This window comes from Megalops cyprinoides, chromosome 9, assembly GCF_013368585.1.
Source record: "Megalops cyprinoides isolate fMegCyp1 chromosome 9, fMegCyp1.pri, whole genome shotgun sequence".
In the NCBI taxonomy this organism is placed as follows: domain Eukaryota; kingdom Metazoa; phylum Chordata; class Actinopteri; order Elopiformes; family Megalopidae; genus Megalops; species Megalops cyprinoides.
In genome coordinates this window covers 12,981,816-13,006,373 of record NC_050591.1, presented here as the reverse complement: position 1 = coordinate 13,006,373, position 24,558 = coordinate 12,981,816, and the positions used below count along the sequence as shown (strand labels likewise).

Genomic DNA, 24,558 nt, shown 5'->3' with positions numbered 1-24,558 from the left:
AGATAATTAGGTATTAAGTAATGACATTGTATAAACATCAGAAATGCTTGGGAGACAAAGGTACAAACAGAGGAAATGATATTAATGAAAAAAATCACATATTCTTATCCATTGTACCCAAAAATGTTGCTTTCAAATATTAAGTTTCTCTTTTAATGCTTAATATTCGCAAACATATTGTTGAGGTTTATGATAGCAGAAATCACAAAACACATAATTACAAATACAAATTGTATTTTAGTCTTTTAAAACTGAGAGTAATACTATATATAGAGAGGAAATATTTCATTCCTGCAAGGTAATAACATTCTTCCGCTGTCTCTCTCCTTACAGAAACCCCCAAAACACACATACACATACACACACAAACACACACACACACGCGCATGTGTATGCGCAAATACTGAGGCCTCCTCTTTCCCTAAGAGCTTTAACCCAATATTAGAGGTTGCACATTCTTGTCAGACAATAAATATTGTGTAAGGCTTTTCCCCAGCTTTCTTCAAATTGGATCAATACTTGGCAGAGGAAATGACCTTCCTCTAGCCAAATGATGGATCTGAAGGTTAAAAAAGGCATAAAATATTTCAGCCAGCCGTGAGACCTCAAGAGACCTGGGCCAATGTGTGTGTGCGGGTGTGTGTGTGCTTGGGGGTGGGGGGTGTGCTGCGGACGGTGTTTGGAGGCTTTTTTTCTATTTCAGATGTTATAGCAATTTTCCTGATGTCACTTTCAATTTACGAGATGGCGCAGCCCACGCTTTCTCCCTTGGCCTGGCTGTATAGATTAGTTTGCGTTATGTGCCGTTTCAATGAGAACTGTTATTAGATTCAGGATGCAAGTTAATTAAATAGCCTGGGCTTGATGGTGTTGCAAAAGGAAGAGAAGTCTGAAATGGGGCTGGCACTTAGGGCAATCACTTACATCACCACAACCAGCAAGGCCAGTGTCGGTAGATGCAGACTTCAATAAAAGCTTGGTGGGACAATTATTAACATTTTGGGTTACGGCCTTATCCACAACAATTTGTCACACATTTTATATGGCAGGAAGTTTACTAGTGCAATAAGAAATAAGGTCCCTAAAAGTCCCTAAAAACCCATGCACCACTCCTGAAGCCACTGGTTTAGAGTCCAGCCCTCTAACCACTATACTACCAATTAATGCAAACTGTTCCAGTCCTTTTCACTGTATATGTCAGAGAGCTTACATTACCCCACTAGGATGATTATTGTAGTTTATAAGAGATTTAAATAACGTCTCTCTTCTCTCTTTGTCAGGGCCAGAGATTGTAATTAATTACCATTATAGGCTGTTATCTTTGTGATTCCCAAATTAAGTGTAGAGCACCGGGGGCAGACACACTGTAACAATCTGGCCAATGTTTGTTTATTTATGGACTGCACGCAAAAATAGAAAGTTAGTTGAGAACTGTTAAACCATTTTAAGAAAATTGTTAAATCCCAGGGCTGCTCACTGGATGTACTGTGCATAGTCAAGGAACAAAAATAAGCGAATACAATTAGCCTCAGGGGTGAAAATAGTACTTTTGCAAAAAAACTTTTTCAGAGGGGAAGAATGAGCTTTCCCAATCACTTGTGTTCCCATCTGATTTGGAATGAATCTGACTCCCGATTTCCTTCTCGTATATAGGGCACTTCCTGTGCGAGCAGGGAAAAACAGGATGTGGGAAGCAGGTGTTCTGTCTAGGGGGGGAAAGGTCAGAGGAAACTGCAGCTCACGAGAGGAAGCCGCCAGGGGAGGAGTGTAAAAGAGAGGAATGAGAGAGCACACACACGCAGGCTAAGCAGCGCCGAACGCTCCAGCTGGTGCACGACGCTCCCGTAATCGTTCGCAGAGGAAATCGTCACTCTGCTGCGACGGAACAACCGACCGCCACAGGACAACCTGTAGTCCGACGAGCAGAGATGGCAGCTGTTGCTTAACATGACTACGCATCCTATCTCACGTCTCTCTCTCTCTCTCTCACTTTCTCCGTTCCCTGGAGCACGCAGTAATGAGACACGTGCTGCCGACAGCCACGCTGGTGACAACAGCCGCAGAAAAAAAAATAACACCACCAAAATAGGAATCAGTGTCTTGCAACACTGCCTTTCACTCAAGTACCAAACAGAGGCACATCCATAATCCTGTATAAGATGAGCTACTTTTAACCGGCTTAGATGGTATCTGTATAACTTGGTTGCCCAAGGCAATGAGGCACAGGACACAACTCGACAGATGTCCTGGAATGTTTAGTGCAATGGGGAAGTGTTAGTGTCCAAATGACCATGCTGTCAGTTCAGAAACTACAATAATCAGTTGTAATATCTGACTACTGCTGAACAAACTGTGCCCTAGACAGAAATTCTAGTTTCCAAGGCAGTGAAATAATGAATACTGCTCATTTTGTAAGTTCTACATTCTCTGTTAATCCTCATGTAGCTTCACTGCACCAAAAACCCAGAAGGTCCTTCATTTATCTTGCAGTGTGAGCTAGGTCTCTTATTTTAATAGGTTAATTCACCTAATTAACCAAATTATCTTAAATTTGAATTTTTTTCTCAAAGACACCAAAGCGTTCTCTTTGCAGAGCATTTGTAAGCCAGAGGAATAATACCAGGCCATTGGAAAGGAGTGAAACCCGTTTGATACTTAGCTAATTACACACATTACTAGACTGTAGATTTGGCAAAAAAAAACAAAAAAACAAAACAACAACAAGCACCAGAGACCGAGATCAGATATAAATTCAAATTAAAGTCAAGGCTGTAAATCCAATAAAAAACAAAAAGCACTTTCAAAAGTGAAATATTAACTCGAAGAAAACATCTTAAAAGATACTTTAAATTAGAGCCGTTGTTAGGATCTTGAAACAATGGGGGCTTAGCCCAGCCCAGAATTCGTTAGCTTTTCACCCGATAATTGCACCATTTTCAAGTTATTTCAGAGTAAAATGAATATAAGATGTGAGACGCTGTGCTGTACCAAAAAGTTCCGGTCAGGTGCGTAGGCTGGCTTTCACAACATGAAATCAAAATAAACAAAATGAGTGCAATCTGAGTTCTCATTCAGCTTCGTTATTTTTATTTTCAGCAGCAGGAGTAAAACCCTAAGAAAAAATAAGAGCCTTGACGTTGATGAAGCAGTCGTATTCTAGATTGTATGTTGCCAATGCTTTGTTCAATTTTGAAAATTGACCAACCCTGGTCTCATAGCTCTGTGACAAACTGTGTTAACTCTGTGACACAGTTTGAATGACACTTGAATGACACACAGAGGATCCAAAATGTACTTGCATTTTTTGTTCATATTATATTATGTGATATAAGAGATATTATATTATTTTCGAGGGCTTTAATGCATGATCAGAATGACAGATGATCTGGGCCTATTCAAAAAACATTCGGGGCTGTAGCCTTGGATGCCCAGGCCTAACAACGCCACTGCTTTAAATTATGAGCATTTAGTTCACATGTCTTTTAAAGGTGACTTAGTTAACAACACGGTGGCTACAAGTCTATGCGGCAAATACCAACAATGCAGGCCGCACCAGTCGATGGATTGCAATCATGAACTACCGGCAGCGATAATCAGTTAAAGAGATTGGAAGTGGAATCAATTAATTGTGTAATTAAGCTATGCTGTGGGCTGTGGAAGAGAATATGCTGAGCTACACAAATAGGAAATTCATCCTCTCCGACCGTCATTTATTCTTTCCAGACTTCTAATGCGGCACATGCTTACAGCTTTAGCATGCACTGGCTAATGGCTAACATCTGACAATTCACATTCTACGACCTATGACTGCCACTGATTCAACGCATCACAGTACATTATTGACTCATGAACTACCATGACTACCATGATTCTGAAGTCAGGCAAGGAGTCTGTCCTTTCATATGTGTGCCTAATTATATGATTTTTCTCTGTGCGAAAAAAGGGAATTACAAGACATTGAAGGAAATTAAACAATCATGATTGATGTCCAGTTTACTTTCATTTCAGAAATGTCACGAGACCTTTAACAGTCAAACCTATTTTTGTTCTTATAAGTGATTGTGTATAAAGATGAGAGGAACTCAAAATAAATGTGGTATTAGAACAGGGAAGGGTGTTGCATTGGCCACATCCGGCTCCCAGAGCAATAATGGGCAGCCCACATGACGTTCAGACCTTACGTATTTGCTTTAAACACTTTCAGCCAAAGGATCACTACAGCCTGCAGACCAGAGTGGCTTTTGGCAGGTTACATACACCCTGCCTAACAACCCCATGCCAGGTAGCCTAGTTAAACACCTGCATCAAATGAAAGGACCCCTCTTGCTGGTGACCAGTGAGGTTGCCTGTTTGTAAATACCACATGCTGAATATACAGCAGCCCTAAAATCTGAATTTTTCTTACTTGTCCCATCAATGACCATAATACTTATCTACTCACAATAGTTTTCACTTCAAAAACAGACACACACACACAGGGTGACAGAGGTAATAATGGATTTTTTCAAAGTAATTTAATATGTACCTATTGTTAACCTTTCACCTGGAAAATAGTTGGAAAAAGATAATTGTAAAAACAGTAGTAAAAATCTTCTTGTTTATGCAGCTAAACATAAAAATGTCTTTCACTAAATTAATTTTGTGTTAGCATTTCCATATGGAAAATAATGCATGTAAATGTATGTATTCAGATATATCAATCTCAAAAGTGACACTTGCTATTTTACTTCTATTTCAATGGAACTGTTAATAAAAAAATTCTGATAGGTCGTTGTTTTTGTTTGAATTAGTATGAATTCTGAATCGACAAAAATATGTCCTGAATGTTATTTCTAATGTTAGGTTGTAGCAAGACCGACGAATTTCATTTCATCAGGGGTGTTCCCCACAAGCATTTCATTTACACAGACACCTATCTGCATGGCACTCTAATCCCCCTCTAACAATGCCACGGCTTCCTTCCAGAGGCTGGGATGTGAGATAGCTGATGACAGGGAGCGTGTAGTGACCCGTGGCTAATGGCACATGTGCAGGTCTGTGGCTTCCTCAACAAAACCAACCCCCCCTCCTCCTCCTCCTCCTCCCCACCAGCTCCCTCCAATCCTGTCCGAATGGATTAAATCACAGCTGTGGGATGTGGCTTGTGGTATTTACACAGCCACTCTGTACAGTTGCTGTCCCGTCCATCTATAAGGCCAGGCTGGTTCTCAGAGCGAATAAGTGCCGGTGTGGAAATTGCACAGAAGAACTGCCACGGGTGGGATTTTTTTCACTCCGGCCAAAACACCAAACAAGCTGCATCCTGTGATTTGTGACAATCCATCAACGCAAAGCTGCTTTCCTCTGAGGAAAAAATAAAACACTGAAGATGTCCATCAGACACACAGAATTCAGGGTACGTGGCGCTGGAATCGAATTTATCGTGAAATTGTGAACTGGATTAGTGGCCGGATCAGCGTTTTGCGTGACTCTGCTCTCTGCTCTCCTGCGTCTTTCCTGCAACGTCAAGGAGGGGGGGTGCGAGAGCCATAGGAGGGGGATGGGGGCGGGAAGGCCCGGGGCGGCCCGGTGGTAGAGCTCACCTGTTTGATGCGGTCGGGGTTGACGGTGGTCTGCGGCTGCAGTATGCTGACCGGCTCGGTCTTCTGGGCGCTTTGCGGCATCTCGCGCACCTTCTCCGCGATGAAGTTGTGGACGCCGTTCAGGGCCTCCACCGTCCCCTGGATCAGACACACCCGCTCTGTCGTCCCTGAGAGAAGGGGGGAAACGCACACACAACCCGGTTACATCAGCTGCCCCTCAATATCAACATCAGGGAGTCATACAGAGTGGTGGTGGCAAAAAGAAATGCATCTACATTGTTAGAAATTCAAATATTAAAATCTCAAACTTTAAACTTTTACACTCTCCATCATCCTGACAGGAAAACTGCATAGTTCCTTATTATGTCCAAATGAACTCTGCCTGAAGCTATAGGTTTTGTTTTGTTTTTGTTTTGTTTATTTTTTGGCTGAAACTCAAATATATTTTATTTACTTATCTGCTGTTTCTGTCATTACAGACATTTCCCTTTGGCATCTAAATAATACTACTTGGCAGCTAATTCCAAAATATGTTAAATTGCCTTCCTTATTAAATGCAAAAACAATAAAAATAAAATAAGATTCAACCAAACATACCATTTCGATTGCTAATGTATGTTTCTTATTGTAAGCAATTTCATAATGACAGCAATTCTGTTTGACTCAATACTCAGTATGTAAGAAATAATGTCAGATACATGCCTTGGCATGTTAGCAGTATTTTCTGAACTTGCATCTGACATGGGAAAATATTGCTCTATCCTTTTTCAGGTCCTTTCAGCTCAATTACTCCAATCAAGTATTTCCAGCTTGGAAACATCGTAACAGGGAATATATGTAAATTTTCCTGGTTAATGATGAACACTAAGCAAGCACATAATGTAATAATATCATTTAATATGTAATGCATTTATTTCTGATTGAAGTTGACTGTACCACAACAAGTCCAGCTTTTTCTAGGGCTATTCCGTATTCTCTATTCTCAAGTAAAATGTATTTATTATTAATACTTATTTTAATTTATTTATTCAAATAAGTATTTGCTTATGATAATACAATGGATCTATGATGATGCTTGAGTTTAAGTCTCTAGTTATTTTTATGTCCTGCTGTTATTATGAGAACACTGCATATTCCAACTGCTTGCATTGTGCATTGCCCTGAAAGAAGACATCTCAAACACAAATTACTAATACAATAATAATGCTGACATTCTTCCACCTAGTGATTACTGTGTTGCTTCCCTTTGTTTAGAATTTAGGGGGCTTTGCAGAAATCACAGTAAGGAAATACATGTTACCATGATATGTTGCCAATGCCGTATTGAAAGCCCAGATGTATACGTTTGAGAAGGAACATTATTCATACCTTGTTTGTTTCACAGGGAACACAATCACATTAATCTTGCTGCACCTTACTAGTAAACACGCAAGTCCACTGAAAAAAACCTTTATGTCCCTTGATAATAAACAGTGGCGGCAGTGTAGCATAGTGGTTAAGGAGCAGGACTCGTAACCGAAAGGTTGCCAGTTCGATCCCTGCTGGGACACTGCTGCTGTACCCTTGTGTGGGCAAGGTACTTAATCCACAGTTGCCTCAGTAAATATCCAGCTGTATAAATGGATAACATTGTAAAGAACTGTAACCTATGTAAGTTGCTTTGGATAAAAGCGTCTGCCAAATGAATAAATGTAAATGTAAACAGTAGAACATAAATATGAAGGGGCTGTTTTGAAAGTAAGTGTTAGGATATGATGTTGGATCCCTGTACAGCATATGTGCAAATTGATAATGATGCAGTGGAAATACCCCTCTGTATGGGCGGTAGAAATCCAAAGGGCCCTGCTCCCTCCTCCCGATACTCACACTGAATGTCAGGTTGCCCACAGAGAATGGAGTTATTTAGTAAGCCCCGCCCACCTGACAAAACTCCCCACCCCTTCCACATGCACATAGTCTGACACAGGCAGGAGGCTACTGGGAGACATCCCCAAAACCTGGAATATGGCATAGCTGTTGGGAGGGGTTTGAGGATCCCCTATGTGGGACTCGAGCCAAAGAGCATGGTGGGGGTTATTGAGACACAGGTTTCCCTTCCCTCCACTGGACAGGAAAGAGTTAAATACTGGTGCAATCCAGAATAACATTACATTACAGAAAGTAACCTGGCAGATCCATCAGATGTCAACATAATTTTCCTCATGAAAATGAAAACAGCATTGGAGCTGATAGAGGATTGTATGATGTCAATGCAACTGGAAAAACAAGAAAAACACATGAAAGTCAATGCCATATGCGAGAAACTAGCCCAGTCCAAAAAAGTCAATGAAATTCAAAGCGTTCAAAATGCAAAATGTGAATTTGTTCTTATCATCAGTGTGCAGTACAGCTTCCGGCTTCCTTTATCCTTCATTGTTTTAACTCAGAGCAATTAGGTCCAGGCCGCAGAGCTATTAATACAGGGAAATTGAGGAATCTCTGGCTCCTCATTCTTGCAAAAGCTTTTCCGAGCTTGTGACAGCTGGTCTCCCAGGGGTAATCTGGGAGGAACCAATCCGACTGTGGATTATTAGAGCAGAGATCACCATTTTTTTGGCAGGGAAATGTGTGTGTGTGTGTGTGTGTGTCTGCTTGTGTGTGTGTGTGTGTGTGTGTGTGTGTCTGCTTGTCTGCTTGTCTGTGTGTGTCAGTGTGTGTGTCTGGCTGTGTGTGTGTGTGTGTGTGTGTGCGTGTGTGTCTGTGTGTGTCTGTGTGTGTGTGTGTGTGTGTGTGTGTGTGTGTGTGTCTGTCTGTCTGTGTGTGTCTGGCTGTGTGTGTGTGTGTGTGTTTTTTTGTGTGTGTGTGTTCTGGCTGTGTGTCTGCTTGTTTGTGTGTGTCGGTGTGTGTGTGTGTGTGTGTGTGTGTGTGTCTGTCTGGCTGTGTGTGTGTGTGTGTGTTTGTGTGTGTGTGTGTCTGGCTGTGTGTCTGCTTGTCTGTGTGTGTCGGTGTGTGTGTCTGGCTGTGTGTGTCGGTGTGTGTGTCTGTGTGTGTCTGTGTGTGTCTGGCTGTGTGTCTGTGTGTGTCTGGCTGTGTGTGTGTGCGTGTCTGTGTGTGTCTGGCTGTGTGTGTGCGTTTTGTGTTTGTTGTGCTCGGGAAAGGGGGTGGCGAGGAGGTGAGTGCAGAGAGAGGGGGCCATCGTGCAGCCAAAGGCATCCTATTATATCCAATCCACTCAAAGGGTTTTTTTTTCCAACCTGTTTATATTGTCGGTTTTTGTGAATGCATTTTTTTTCATTATTATTTTTAATCTGATGCTCTTGTGAGCATATGGCTTTTGCTTATCAGTGATAGGAGACCGAAGAAAGGTTGCAAAGGGGACAGAGGAAAAAATGAGTCCACTGGAAATAAGCTCTGCGGGGAAGAGTAGCCGCCTCTTGCTGTGATAAAGCGCATTTGAATTTTGACACATGTGAGCACAAGCAACCATTTACCCTATGGCTGGCCATTTTGACTTGCCTTAGCCTGTCCAGGAGGGTCCTTCCTCAAACGCTTAGAGTAAAAAATTGAGCCCCTGGTTTCTGTCAGGTCAAGGCCTCACCCTTTTATGTTCTTCAGCTTGACACACTTTACCCCTATTATTATAAATAAACCAGTGGCGTGTGGTCTGAGACATTTAAACAGAGTTAAAACCAGCATAAGACACCCCCACCTTACTTCACAAAGCTTTGAGAGATATTAAAGTTTACATGAGAAACTGGGCACCTTATGGACCCGCAAAATGACACCTAACAAAAAAAGCTGTTGACATTTCAGGCCTCACGCAAACTGATGATACACTGATAAAAACAGCCGGGGCAAGAAATATTGCCACAAACAGCTCTTGTAATTGCCTCATTTGCTATAATTGCCTCGTGCATTAGGACACTTTTTTTTAAAAAAAAGGGAAGGTGTTTACTTGGCATTACTATTTGGATGAGTCATATATTCCTCATTCCCACGAGCTGTGGTGGCGCACACTAGATGTCACCTTGGTACTGCTGTATGTTGAAATGCCACACGCACATCGCGGGGTGGCTGTGGGTTTCTCCTCACGCCGTGGCCCCTGATTACGGCTAATAGGCCTGCGTAGGTGCCAGGAGTGTCCGTGGCCCTTCGCTCGTAAACAGCAGCCACCCCCGTCACACCCGCGATCTTCACTGAGATCATCTGGGGCCGAGACACACTTTATAATTTTTTAAAATTTGAACCACTCTCACGCCAGACTGATCTTTGCTTCGGTGAAAACTCTCAGGAGGAAACTTAAATTTTCCACGGCTGCTTTGTAAAAGGATAAACTCATAGGAAAAAATTGATTTTTTTAAAAGACAACTTACATCTTAAGCATTTAGATATTCAGGATTTAATGTAAGCTTATTAAAAGGATTTCTTTAACTCCCCACCTAAGCCTGGTAAATTGTAGACCCTTGAACTAAGGCCAGGATTATAAGGCTCTGATGAGACTTATACATCTTTATCATTACATTGTTCAAGAGTCACAAAGTATGGAATACATACTGCTGTAGACTCATTCTAAGTGTCTGTCTTGGCACAATGGCTTCACTAGCTGTGAGGTAGACATCGCTTACTGTCACTCTGAGAAAGTGCTGACCACAACTGGCCAATAAATAGCAAGCTAAAGAGATGGAATGATCCACTGATTGGCTGGGGACAGGGTCCACAGAGCACAGAGCACTGAATCAATAGCTAGCCGAAATGGTTTTGCACCTAAAAGAATATGGCTGATTGCAGGCACAAGGGGGGGGACTTGTTGTGGACCCAACAGCTGCCACGGGAACAAGGAAAAGGCCCCTGCTCCCGCCCCCGCTTTGATTTAGGACTTTCCAAACCGGGGGTCTTTAGGACCCTCGCAAATTCAAAGAGCGCCCCCACAGCGCCGGGGCCATGCCCTGTCCAAGGGCCCACAGATGTTTCCTGGCCTTCGGGTTGAGGGGAGTACAACAAAAAAAAAGAGGGCCTCGCCCTTTTCCTTCATGACTTGTATTTTCCAGTCCCACCCATCGCCACCACTTGATTGTGATATATAAACAGATGGGTCCTCTGGGAATCCGGCTCATTGTTTCGGGATGGAGTGTGCGCAGAATGAGCGGCTTTGGCGGGGGCAGGCAGGGGAGACTGAGAGCTGACACAAGGGACCGGGACAGGTTCATACCCCGGCACAAGATTGATCCCGGTCTCCATGACAACAAGCCGTCCCCCCAGTAATATTTTGCGGGGCAGCTGTTGATGACATAATGTGTTATTTTCTTTTCCAAAATTAGTATTAGGGGGTGATGGCAACGAGCGTTGCATGTGCTTATGTAATCATGAACAGAGGGAACAAGTCTCAGGATTAGGAGGAGGTCCCATGTGAAATCAATTTCTGTCTGGAACCGATCGGGTGTGCTGGACTGGTGGAGACTTTCAGGCACAGCCTATGAGACTCTTCTAGTGAGAGCTTTCCTCCCTGTATATGAACACATGATATAAACTGAAAGAGCACCTTAAACAAGGGAGACTGCATTTGTCCAGGCTTGGACCATCCTTTCTGCAGAAGGAAAGCAACTCCAACTCCATCCTGATGCCCCTCCTCTGCCCAAATGACTAAGAATGGTAGAGGAAGAATAAGAAAAGAATAACAAAAGACTTGGAAGAAAGAATGAATTCTTCCTCAGTGATGTCACCCTTAGAGAGGTCCTGGGCTTTCTCCATCTCTTCTCCACCCCCTTTCTCCAAACGACCCCAGTCAGGGCAGCCAGCTCCTTTCAGCAACCCCCCCCACCCTCCCCCACCTTGCCTTCTCCCCTCCCCCCTGCCCAGAATGGCGTTGCCACGGTTACGGGGCCCTTGCCGTGCAAACAGCTGAAAAGATGCCATTTCAGCTCTGCAGCTCCTCTTTTCCTCTCGCCCTCTCTCTCTCCCTCTCTTTCTCTCACACCCACAGTGGACCTCATTTCACACTTCTCTGAGATGTTACAGAGAGCCGGGAGTACAGCGGGCGCGCATAGATTCTATACATCCAACGGAAAGGAACCATGCGCAGCTCAACAAAGAACCCCCCTGACAGGCGTCGCTCCTTCCAGGTTTTGCACACAGCCCAAAGGCTCATGGGAATACCGGCTGTGTGCCTATGTGCCTCTTTGTTGACCCTGTTCCCCTTTTTTCAGATTTAGATTTTTTTCATTATTTTTACTCGATTGCTATCTCATGTCTTAACTCCCATGGCAGACAGGTTTCACAACAAAATATATCTGAATTCTTTCCCTTTAATTGGGAAATTTCTGCTTGTGTCGGAAAAAAAAAAAAAAAATCACAGTGTGTGCATGCTGACAGGCGGGGGGGGGGGGTCTGTTGGTCTGAGCAGTCTGACAGTAAAAATCATGACAAACCATAATGATTCAGCAAGGAGCAACTCCCCAGATGCGATTAATTAAGGACTTGAAAAACGGATATGATGAGACAGGGCAAGTCGGCCCACGGGGGACAGGCGTCCCCACGAAAATAACAAGGAGGTAGAAGAACAGAGTTCGGTGGTGCGGTTTGCCGCTCTTCCAGGTAAAGGGGCCGAGAGCTTTAGAGCATTTGAATCCATGCTACTGAGTGAACGCATACATGCCCTGATCCTCAAACACAAACACATGCTAAGTCTCAGAATCTGGTATGCATGTGTAACTTGCATGTGTAATGCAATGTAATGTAACACAGTGTGCTAGATACACTTGAGCGCTCACCCAAATTCTCCCGTTCTTGCGCACTCATCCACGCACAAGCCAGCGCTGAATACAAAAGGTTGAGAACACGCTGACATTCCCACCCACAACACACAGGCGTAAACACCTTCAGTACAGTAATATTCTAAAGCCCACGCGTGCTGTCCAATGAGGAGGCATGATTCAGTTTGAAGAGCATCACACGCACAGACACAACAATCACATGTGATAGCATCCGTGCCCACAGTCACGCACATAGGCACTCACACACACAAGCACTGGGCACGATCATAATAGATGCATTAAAATGTCCATGCTGTCCAGTATGGAGATGCTTAATCCGGTCTGATGTGTAACCTACTGAAACTGTAACACGTCCTACAAAACATCTAAAAGATTCACTACAAAAATACAAGCCAACTGGTTTTTATAATATGCTTTTGCCTAACGGTACCGCACTTATTAGTACCACTATTCATTGATATAGCGGTATAGTATGGAGCCAAAAGAGCTTGATGCTTTCAAAAAGGCTCAGATGTTTAAAGAGGAAATAAAAGTCAAAGTGTGTCATTGCCTCCTCAGTTGAAAGGCTAATTATTCCTTTCAATCAGTTTCAATAGAGTACTGAAAACAGGATTCCCCCTTTTCACCGAAATAAATTAACAGGTTTACTTCAAGTTAGCATGTTTGCTATTTAAGCTCTCATGTGATTGCTGCAGTATTTTCACATGACTTGACAACTTTAACACTTCATGTAAGGCAGAAATGACAGAATGCTTCCATTTTCAGGCCCATCCCATTTAAATACTTTAAGCAGAGTAATTTTCCCATTGACTCACAGTAACATGCTTTTCTCTTGAAATGAGCTCAGCAAATCATTTTAAGCTTCCCTCCGCTTGTTTCCTTTCTAGGTTCTGTGATCCCAGGCAGGGATTTCGCACAATGGCAAGCAACATCTATTTATAACGAAGTAATAACGGATACCTCCCCCACGCGTGCACACACACACACGCACACACACGCGTGCGTGTGGTGACTCACACACAAACACACACACACACCAGTGTGTCCCAGGGCCTTGTTTACAGTCTTGAGAGGCCAGCGTGGTCGTTATACCCCACGTGAACTCCCGGCCAGCGCAGATGACTCTAGCGGTGACTGATCGCTGTCCGCGTCACAGACCCGCTGGCGTGCCCGGGCCAGCGTCCCCCTGGCGGTCCCAGAGGCAGCTGCGCGGGCCGGGGCAGCTTAATTAAGAAGCTGCTCCCCCTCCCTCCCCACCTCCTCATGAATAATGAATGACGTTCTGCGGCCTCCTCTGTGACAGGGAGGCTGTCACTGGGCTCGAGCAGTGGGGCCTACTGAGCACACACCAGACCTGTGATCTGCTGCCACCCACCAGAACTGCGTGATTCCCAGGACAGTGGGGTGAGCGGGCAGGCCTCCCATACACACTTTTATGACAGCCGTAAAGAGGAGCCAAGCACACATGGACACGGAGTGGGGGGGTGGGCGGTGGTGGATCACCAGGAGGGTCATGGGTTCAGGTCCCGGGAGACACGCTCTCTCTGTTCTTTTGGGCATGGTGCGTCAGTTAAATTGACCCAGCAAAACCCAAGCAGCTGTGTAAGCTGACAATGGAACAAGAGAGGATGTTTTATTTCAGTATGGAGGTGGCACATGGAGGGGTAAACTCAGACCATGCACCACCATGCCTTTAAATGCCTATAGTCAATACACTGCAATGTGGGGCAACTGGCAGATAACAATAATCCCTGTGATATAATAGATATTTTTGCTTAAGGAATACAACGCGACAGCTCCAGATGTCTGCCACTTTATGCCGACCCAGTTTGAACAACCGTGTGCAAAGGTTGGAAACAAATGGATTGGTAGGCGGTAAGTTAAGGCTTCAGGCTTGATTAAGCTACTGCTATCTGCCATTGGCTTTAAGCAATGATATCTGTTTGATTGCGGCAAAACAGTGGCTGGCTTTTCTTCAGCAGCCGGTGTTGCACTGACGGTAACCCGTTTGGGCGGGGCAGGCTATCTGCGGGGGACTGGGGCGCACGATCAGCTCGTATCCCGGGCACCGTGACTCCGTGGCGGTGTAGGGTGTCACGCAACTGCCCGCCGCGCACCTGTCTGCACTCGCCCTCCGTCCGTCAAAGCCGACGAAGCCCCCCTCTCGTACCTCCCACCCGCTGGAGGGGTTCCAGATCCTGTCAGCTGGTACACTAACCACCCCCCCCACCCGCCGCGTTTATCAGTGGCATGCTCTGGCCAGCGACCGTGGCATACCCCCTCCCCCCCCCCCTCCCGTACCATCCACTCCGGGGTGACTCATCCCCCTGCGGCGTGGCCGCTGAGGCGTCATTACCGCCACCTCCCCTGTCCCTCCTCTGCTGGCTCTAATCCTTCCGACGCGTTCCGGGCTCGACCTTAGCTCTTTAACGCCCCTCGTTTGCTGCCGGGCCGCGATCTCCACCACCCGGACCGGGGTTAACTCAAGCTGTCTCGTGACCGGGATGAAGCGTGCCGGGTGCTCATTTTTGCCTGTAGTGGTGTGACATGCGCGTTTCTTTAGATTGCCTCCTTCTTCTTCAGCAGATGCATTTACCGAGGGCAGCCTGCGACGCTCGCGGCGCCTGTGTTACGCAATCACAGGCCGTGGCCTCTTTTGTGCTGCTAGATTTTTGCTGGAATACAGTACATTGCTCCAGGGGACAACAGCAGCACCACCCCTCCCACTACACACTGCTGGCTACCACCTTCAGATCAGGTTAATTTAGTTATGGGAACAAAGTAAACACGCACAGACACACACACACACACACGAACACACACACACACACACACACACACACACACACACACACACACACACAGGGAGAAACCTGTGTACACATATAGTACCAGTCAAAAGTTTGGACACACATTATTAAGATAATGGGAAACAGGCATTCAAAAACATTTTGAAAGACTTATGGACGAATATAGACAACTGAGACAATTCTTAGACAAATTTGTTGCCTATGTATGAATACCACTCACATTCACAAAATATTTTTGGCTACTTTGAAAAATCTAAAATATAAGATATTTGTATTTTGTAGGTGTGTCCAAACTTTTGACTGGTACTGTATATCCCTACACTGGGACAGGATGTCCTTATACTGATACAGTGTATCCTTATGCTGGAACAGGATATCATCATAGAGCTGGAACTGGAACAGAGTAACCCTACACTGTGCCATCTCCTGTCTGGGATATGTGAAGAACTCAGAAACATACAGCCTAAAACAATCGACGACTCCGAAGATGTTCGTGCCAGACAGCTGCCACAGTGCACTGTGAACTTCACGGAATTCACACGGATCTGATTTGGACAGAATCACTGCAGCAATTACACACAGCCAGTGAAGGGTCAGGTTGTGCTCCTATGGATTGACAGGGAGAACTAGCATTGTTAGTGAGCTACAGTATAACTACAAACTTTAATCACTGGAGTTATGCGGAGGAATGCGCCTCTAATAAAAGAGAAAAAGAAACAGACAAAAAAGCTGTTCATCGTAACTGATGTCCCCAAGCTGTACGGACATCATTTTTGGGCTCCGGCTCAAACAGCCACAGCATCCTGGAGACGTGGTTCATGGGTAGTAATGTGCAGTCAGGTCACGGCCACAGCTTCAGATGAGGGGTTATGGCCTTAAATATGATACCTCTCGCCCTCTCTCCCTCTCGCCGCTCCGGACGAAACCACAGCTGGATAAGTGGGTCACCCGATCCGATATGTGTAAAAACGCAAGCGTGCAAGTCGCCCTGGATACAGGCATCTGCTCGCCAAATGAATAATGTAACGTTTGGTTATTCGGCCAGGATCTTCTCTGAATGTGTCGCGGGGGGGCATTTTTTTTTTTTTTTGCAGGAGTGAACTTCAGCTTTCCAAAGACTTGGCAGCCAGAGTAACGGGACTGTCAGGCCCGGATAGTGATGTAAGATGTATCTCTGAACCCGGGCTTTTCACAGCAGTCCTTTTTGCACCTGCTGGGAGTTGGGGGAGGGGAGGGGAGGGGAGGAGATGGGGGGGGGGAGCATAGAGGGAAGGGGGTTGAAAGCTTGAATTGTCACTCAGGGAGCGTGTGCAGATCCAGCCAGCCCCCTTCTCTAAAGTTTCATTGTGGGGCCTAATAAAGACAGGAGGAAGGGTGTAATTATGGAGATTCTTCTCCCTGCGGCAGGCCTCTCTGAAGGAAGGAACCGATCAGAAGCGAACTCTCTCTCTCCCTCTGCCCCTAACGGGTATGATCCCAAATTATTATCTGGCTTTTTTGGAGCATGAGGGAGATTTCACCCAACAGTATTGGGTGGATAGGAAAATAGCACTTCCTCCCTTCGTGTTGAAAAGCTTTAAGGGGTTTCACACATTTTTCATCTGCCTGGAGAGGCCATTCCGCAATGCAGTGGCACGGACACGCTTGGCTGGGAGCGGGTGGCTGGAAGAAAGGGTGATAATGAAGAGTGGGGGATCTCTCTTTTTTTCCCCCCCATCAGATCTGGTGTTGATGCCACCAATTGACAAGGGCTCAAATCGAAACACACAAGGCCACTGAGAGTTAGGCGCTACGAGGCAGACATGAAGCACTGCAAAGGAAGAACAGCTAAGAGATATGCACGTACACCAGGAGCACATTGAGTCAGTGTAAGCCAATGCCCTTCTATTCCCAACTGAGAAGCCTTACCAAATTTGCCACCCTACCCACAGCAATGGCAATACATATTCGTCTTGCGGAGGAAGCAGCCGTTGCCGCGGTTTCAGGGTGGCCTCCCCAAGTGGCCATTTGGGCCGGCTGCTCTGCGGCGTTGATGTCGTCAGTGACAACTGCGCGGCCCCTCTCTGCCCCGCACCCCCCAAACCTCCCCTCCCACCCCTACTGCCCTCCTCTCGGCCCGGGACACACTTAATTAGCGACCCCCGATCAGCTGCAATTAAACCGAGAGCACAGATTGTGTGTGGAAAGGGCCGTTCCGACAGCTGATGGCTTTGTCGTCCGTCGGGGAAATTAATCATCGGAATAGTGGAACTTTTCAGTGGGGATTAGAGATAATGGACCAAAGCGGGAGGGGGTGGGGGCAAGGGGGGCAGCTGCAAACCTGGGGTGAGTGTGTGGGGGCTCCAAGGGGGATGCGGGGGGTGTTGTCCCCTTTGGAAGGTGACTGGGTTTATACAACTACCACTGGTCCCCCATCTTAAAGGTGGTGTGCCGTAACGTGGATCGGATCCATGCCACTCGCCCCTAACAGGAGAGCGTGCCCCTTTAAGGCCCATGGCTCTCCCGGCACTGCAGCACATCGCGGCTGAAGCCTCCCGTCCTAATGGATCACCCAAGGCAAGTCATTAAGAAGTTTAACACCTCGTCCCTTACCTTATTATGCAACGGGAAGGTTGCCGTGGCAACTGCAGACACCACAGGCCTCCATGCTGGATGCTGCGAATCATGAAAGCTCCTTTAGGCCTCTGCATCCCTAGCTTGTGTTCAAACAGCGCAGACGGCTCAATTTGCTAAGACTTGATTGTTTTTTTGTTGTTTTGTTTTGCTGTGCTTCTTCTTACCCAACGCATTGCCCGATGCTTTCACTGTGGTATCAGTAATGTGCTGTCAAATCCATCATTTGACTGAGATGAGAATGAAGTGCGAAAAATGTCGGTTGAAGGACATTGTGACAGTGTGCCTTTGTGTCTTCACTTATTCAAAAGTGCTGTTTCACCGAGCTCAGTCTTAGCTCATAAGAATACTTTCTACCGGCTAAAATAAATATAGCTGGTAGTGTTTGGTATTTATTTTATCTGGACGGGGAATAAATGAAATCATATGGCCCCGCAGAGCAATCTTTATATGTACACATTGTCTGTCCTCCCCTTCTTTTCCATTCATTTTATCATCTGTGTGTGGTTAAAGTCCCAGACCTTTGTCTCAAATCTGATAGATCCAAAGGTTATTTTTTTGTGCGACAGGAAATGTAATGGTACGCAAACAGTAGTTCGACATCTCAAGGTAGGCTCCTTTCATGTGTAGCCCGATATCAGGAAACACAAAGGTGGTTTGTCATTTTTAGGTGCTAGATTTTGCCTTCCCTTTTGGCGGGCACTTTAAAATGGATGCCGCGCGGACGGCTCCCATTGGTCGGCTGGCGCCCGTGCGCTCCCTACGTGACCGGACTGCGAAGCGCCGCCTGACTGCAGCAGATATGCGCAGCGGCGGGGGCAGCGGCGCTCCACCTCGCAGCCGGAGCAGAATTGGCTGGCCGTGGTACACCTGCTTGGGGGGGAAGGGGGGGGACTGGGATAGGGGGGCAGGCCGCCACACCTCCCTTCCCCGCTCCTCGAGCTGTCACTTTGATTCCTGTCTCGGGGGCAGCCGGGCACACAGGCTCACAAAGCATGCTTTGTCTGGGGGCCTGGCGGGGAGGGTTGGGGTGGGGGTGGGGGGGTGTCTGCTCAAGACGGGGGGTTTGCACTTCCCAGAATGCCACTCGCAACCCCCACTCCTCCCTCACCACCGATTCATGCGGAGCTGCTACTTCCGCCACACCTCCAGACCATGTGACCTATTGAAACCAAGGAATGCTGGGATAGGTACCTAGCCACGGGACGGATCCTTCGCTGTCTCCTTTCATGCAAGCAGCTGATTGCAGCCAACCAGATACACTCTTGCTTTCAAGGAATTTTTTTTTTTACAAAAAAAAGAAAAAGAAAAAGAAAAAAAACAGCGACTGCCGGTTTGATGACACCGGTCACAAAGAAGGAAAGATTCGGGAGTTGAAAACATTCAGATCTCCCTCCTGTGTAGCTTTCAAAGCAGCAGCCTCCTTTGGTAGCTCACCGCAGAGGCCTTCTTTGTTTATTCAATTGATGCTAATAGCATCCCAACCGAACAAAGCCTGAAGGAGCAGAACCTTTGAATGCCGTGGCGATGCCGGTTCTGACGGGGCCGTCAGAAAACATTCGGCGGGGCAGCAGAGTGAGAACAGAGAGATGCAGACAGCTGTCTTGGAGGTGCATTTGTCCACTGTGTTGAAAGAGGAACTCCAGACATACCGAGCAATGTTACATTACACACATGCCCCTTTTTCATCACCTCTATTAACCTCTCCTCAGAGTCAGAGCTCTGAGTGCTGCACTCTGGAAGATGGGCTTTACGATTCATTACAATAATTGCAAAATTGTGCTTTTAGCATGTACGTAAATAGATGTTCCTTTTCTTGAAATTGCCCTCTCAGTAATTGCCCTATTAGCAACTGGTGTGGTAACATAACCTTGTACAGAATGCACATCATAGACATACACAGATCCCATCCCAAAGACCACCCACTTTGGAGGATATGTGCAATTATATACCCTACTCCAAAACCACGCACATTCACAAAAACCATGCACGCGCACACAACCTCACGCACACACACCACCGCACGCACACATCCTTCCCCGGGCAGATGGGGGGTTGCCCCACTCCACAAAGACCCCCTTCCCCCCGCTCTGGAGAAGCCGTGCGGTCACAATGTCAAAGGCTCTATTGTCATTAAGAGTGGCCCACCACTTTCTATTGTTCCATCATGTTTGGTCCCTCCATTGATCATTCAAGCCACTGTATATTCAATTGCAGCAAACCCCCCCTCCCCCCTCCCACCCCCCCCCTCCCCAACCTCTCCTTCTCCCAACACTCAATGTGGCCATCTGCAAGCGCAAACCCCGTTTCTAACAGTGCACTCCCCTAGGTAACGAATAAGCGGGTTGCAGGAGTATTTGCCTCTGTGTAGCATAACCAGGCAATGGAGGGGGGAGAGGTGCACTAAACCAGAGCCCAGCAGCAGTTGCGGCAGCGATCACAGCTGAGGGAGGGCTTTTGTCATGCCCGGCACAAAGAGAGATTGAAACGGGCTATTTTCGTCCATTGCAGATAATCTCGCATAATCCGAGCCCCTCACTCCTCCCCGGGAACCAAGCACCGTGATTTGCCCGGGCGTCTGTGTGGCGCCGCCATCGCCTCAAACGCCTCTCATTGGCCCGCTCCGGCCCGATTTTCATGATGCCAGGGTTTTTGATCGAAGCAACGGCCCACAGAGGACAGAATCCCTCCCCCCCACCAAAAAAAAATCTTGATCTGGGATCAGTGGTTCCCAAGGACAGACAAAGATGAGAGGCGAGCTGAAGGATAAGCTTGATGCTTATTTTTCCATGTGCACATCCACCCAACTGAATTGACGAAAATTCTCATTTCTCAATTTCCTCAATTCTCAATTCCCCGTCACTGATATACGAATTATTTGATAGCACAAATATTTCTCCTACTGAGGGCACTGGTTCACAGATATAGCGACACAAAAGAGTAAAAGTAGGACACGCCACACGTTACTTATTAAAGAGGCTGGCCAAAAGCACTCAGTCCCCTCCCAGCTTCAATCATCAGCAGTAACACTGCAAAATAATGAACCCCACCAATGTGGCGTGTACTGAATGGCACCTCTGCTTGAACGTGCTGGAGGTGCCAATTAGGGGGACGGCCCGGACAGAATCCATGTCCCAGTACAGCTGTCTATATGACCACAAAGGCACAATTAATTACTCTGCAAAGCATACAGCTGGCATGTCTGCAGACCACATTGGCCTTCGCGTAAATGAAAAACTCGCAGGGCCCCGACCACCACGCCGAACCCATAAAACATTTCGCAATCAAACTGTCTCCTTACTTTACCTTTGAAATGGGATTTAATCAAAAGACCAGCCAGGGAATACGTAGGCAAGGGAATGTAAGAACTGTGGCAATGTGGGTTGGGGTTGGCAGGGGGTGGGGGGAGGTTGGGAGGGAGGGGAGCGTAATGGATGTTATGATAAAAAGCAGTTTGCGAAAATAAGATTACCCCCTCCCTCCCTCGCTCTCTCTGTCTGATGCTATCCTCCGGAAGACTAACGGGGATGGCGGACGCGCTAAGCGTGAGCACCGCGAAATGGGCCAGAGATTATTCTTTCGAGGGTCTGCGGCAATCTGGGAAGGACGTCTGATGGCAATAATCTTTCACTGAGCGCCTCCTGCACAAGGCCCCGCTCGCTGCAGAATTGATCTCTGGGATATTTGCGGGCACTCTATTTATGGAAGGTCTCGCCGGTGTCTTTTATTATATCTGATTAAAAAGCTTCAGAGTGAGCCCATGGGGGCACTGCACCCCTGGGACTGGGGGAGGAAGGCGTGAAAGAGACAGGCAGAGAGAGAGAGAGAAAGAGAGGGGGAGAGGAGAGAAGCAGGACAAGAGAATGAGACAGAGAAGGATGGGTGGAGAGTGAGAGTGGGAGAAAGGGAAGAAGGGCAGAGAGAAAGAGAGAGTGATAGAGAGGGGGGAGAGAGGGGGAAAGACAGGGAAGGGGACAGACAGAGGGAGAGAAGACTTACAGAGGCAGAGAGAAAAAGCCTTTTAGCGCATTCTCCTGGAGGTATTGCTCAGGTCTTTTGGATTGCCTCCGGGGATAGATTGAGTGAGTCTGTTGCTGTGGGTTCTCAAAACGATGACCAATGCCCTTGCACTGGGAGCTGCTGGGAAACCAGGTCTGCATGCACTGGCGCTGACACGACACAGTTAACGGGGCAACAGTCATGGATTGGCATGCCAGAAGGGGAATTACTCAGCCATCTGAAGGCATTAGCTGGCGCATGTGTTGGGGCTGCTGTTTGTATAGCCTGACGTCACACAGGAAAACAAAACAAATGTCATAGGATTAAGGGGACCTCTTTTTATGTTCGCTCATGATCTGATCTGAGGGATACTTGTAACTAGCCTTGCCTTTCTCTACCTATCTGTATGTAAACAACATGAATCCTACTATCTTACTATCTTGCTTGCTTATTGTTTCAGTAATACCATGGATACCGAGTAAGTGTAACATTACTGCTCCTGGCCTAATGGATAAAAATATCTTCCTTCTTTCCACGCTTTGAAGCTCAGAGATCCACTAGCTTCTATCCATAACCACTCTTCCTGCCCGAACGTGTGCGCTTTGCCATGTCTGAGGGATGAGAATCAGAGAGGCGCTGGTGGCTCGGGGGGGTTTGGGAGGGGGGGAGGCTGTAACCCGAGGCTCTGTGCCTGGCAGGATGCAGGCTTACTCATTGATCCGGGGGACACTGCCCCACCGGATCATCTACCTTCCAGCACAGCGACTCGGTGCACCTAAGTGACCTGTCATTCATCCGATCGGGCCGTCAGGAAGAGGGTGCGAGGGGGGGTGTTGAGCAGGTGGTACCACATCACAAGACCCGGGGGGTGTGGGGGGGGATACTCGGGGGGGGGGGGGGGGGGCTTAGGACTATCTGGGCTCTTCAACTGCTGCTAAGATGGATCCCATCACCCGCTACCACCCAGCTAACATGTGACCCTGCTGCTAAGTTTGTCCCATTGGTCCGGTGTGCAGTGTAGAGGTTAGGGCCCTGGACTGTGGACTGTGCATCCTGAGAGAGCTGAATGAGAACATCACAGGACAAGCAGGCAGTTAAACTGTAGGCCTTGTACATCACCCTAACTTCGGGTGCAAATGAAGCAATTTCTTGTGGAGAACAAAATGTCACAGGGATATGGTGGGAATATTACGCGTGAGCAAGCTGTGACCCTCACGGTGACTTTAGTGTGATGTGGAACACAAATGTACACAATCATTAGGCCATCCCTGTTTTTATGCACAGGACACCAGACGAGACAGCAGCGACCACGGTCCGATGCCTCCCAATTATTTTGCAAAAGGGCCACCGCTAGCCCGCTCTAGTTACTCTGGTGGTTGCTTTCATTGTTTTGACGTGTGTGTGCGCTGTGGTCTGCGCCCCTCTCTGGTGTCTCCTTGCCGGCCAGAGGTGGCGCATTTTTCGCCGGGAGGTGATCCCAAAATCCACTAGAGGAGAAGTTATGTAGTATCAACTTAGTGCATTTCGAATTCATTAGACCTGCCACTGGCGCCTCCATTGAGGTGTTCCTCGCCTGTTGGTGAGATTATTCACAGAGAAAAAGAGAAAAAAAACAACATAATAAGGAAGGCAATCCGTTGGGGCATGTCGAAATTTTCGGCCTGCCCCGATCGCTCCCATCGACCGGCCCCGGTTGTTTGCAGACACCGCTCCTGAGGGGTGCCGCAAGGGTCGATCCTGACCTGGGTTTTCCCCACTTCTGCCCTCAGTGCCCAGGGGGGCACACCCCAGCGGGGCGATGGCTACGGCCCACAGTTTGTTACCCCCCTTGGCGAGAATCTTTACTTTCCAGCTCCATAGCGTGCTCCAAAATGAAAATGTCACGATCACCACATCAAAGAGCCGTGTGAGGCACTGGCGAATGGTGACAAAGGGGGGACGGAGCTGCGGCGTGTTTACAACCCCCCCCTCCGACTGCGCATTTGCATCAGACCCAGAGTCAACACAGCACCGCCATAGAGGCCTGCTGCACAACTGTGCACAAAGAAGGCGCATACGCATGAAGACCACTTTTCACCGAGAGAGAATAAGAGAACATAAAAACACAATTTTTTGGCCCATGAGTTATTTGCAATGTAACAGCTTTTCATCTTTGAGCCAGAAAGCTTAGGCTCTAAGCTGCTTAGAAGAGAGAAAATCGGTAATGTCTATAATGAACGGGGGAGGGGGGGGCATTGGGGGGGGCGCAGTGGCTGGGTATTAAATACTGAAAACTGCAATCACAGCGCAAGGATTAAGACAAAGCTTTAATATTCCGCCACGCTTGAGTCAAGGGGACACAGGGCCTGAGGGGTCCAGGAGAGCTCGGCAGCCAGGATAAATGAAGTGCAAAGTCAACATTTTCTTTCAGTGAGGAGGAGGAGGATGACATTTAGAAGAGGACCCGTCGATCGAAGAGAGACATTAAACCCGTAAACATCACTGAATCAAAGTTTATTACTATGCTGGCAGCGGCGGCCTTCTCAGTCTAAGGACACGGTGGCCGCCACCGCAATGCCACACTACGACTGAGTGACTCATCGATGTCAGATAGGCCTGGGTGAAAGACAAGCATCGGTTTGAGAGAAGACCAAAGCCCTGTTGGGAGGACCATGGGCCTGTATCCCAGACAGAACCCTTTTAAGTTCCTTCAGAAAACCCCAGGTGCACCTATAGGGCACAAAGCATATGCAAAATAACTGTCAGGCCTGGGAAATGAGAGTGGGCTGCTGAGCACACAGAAATAGTGTTGCAGTTGAGAGGATC

The 24,558-nt window shown here is 47.0% G+C and overlaps 1 protein-coding gene across 1 annotated transcript in view; it reads right to left on the bottom strand.

Annotated features, from left to right (window-relative positions):
* The window catches only part of nova2 (NOVA alternative splicing regulator 2), a 46,568-nt gene that overhangs the window by 9,374 nt on the left and 12,636 nt on the right, over window positions 1-24,558 (bottom strand). Inside the window, exon 3 of the mRNA XM_036537293.1 lies at window positions 5,583-5,749. Within this exon, the coding sequence (XP_036393186.1) occupies window positions 5,583-5,749 (167 nt within the window). The remainder of the gene's footprint in view (window positions 1-5,582; window positions 5,750-24,558) is intronic.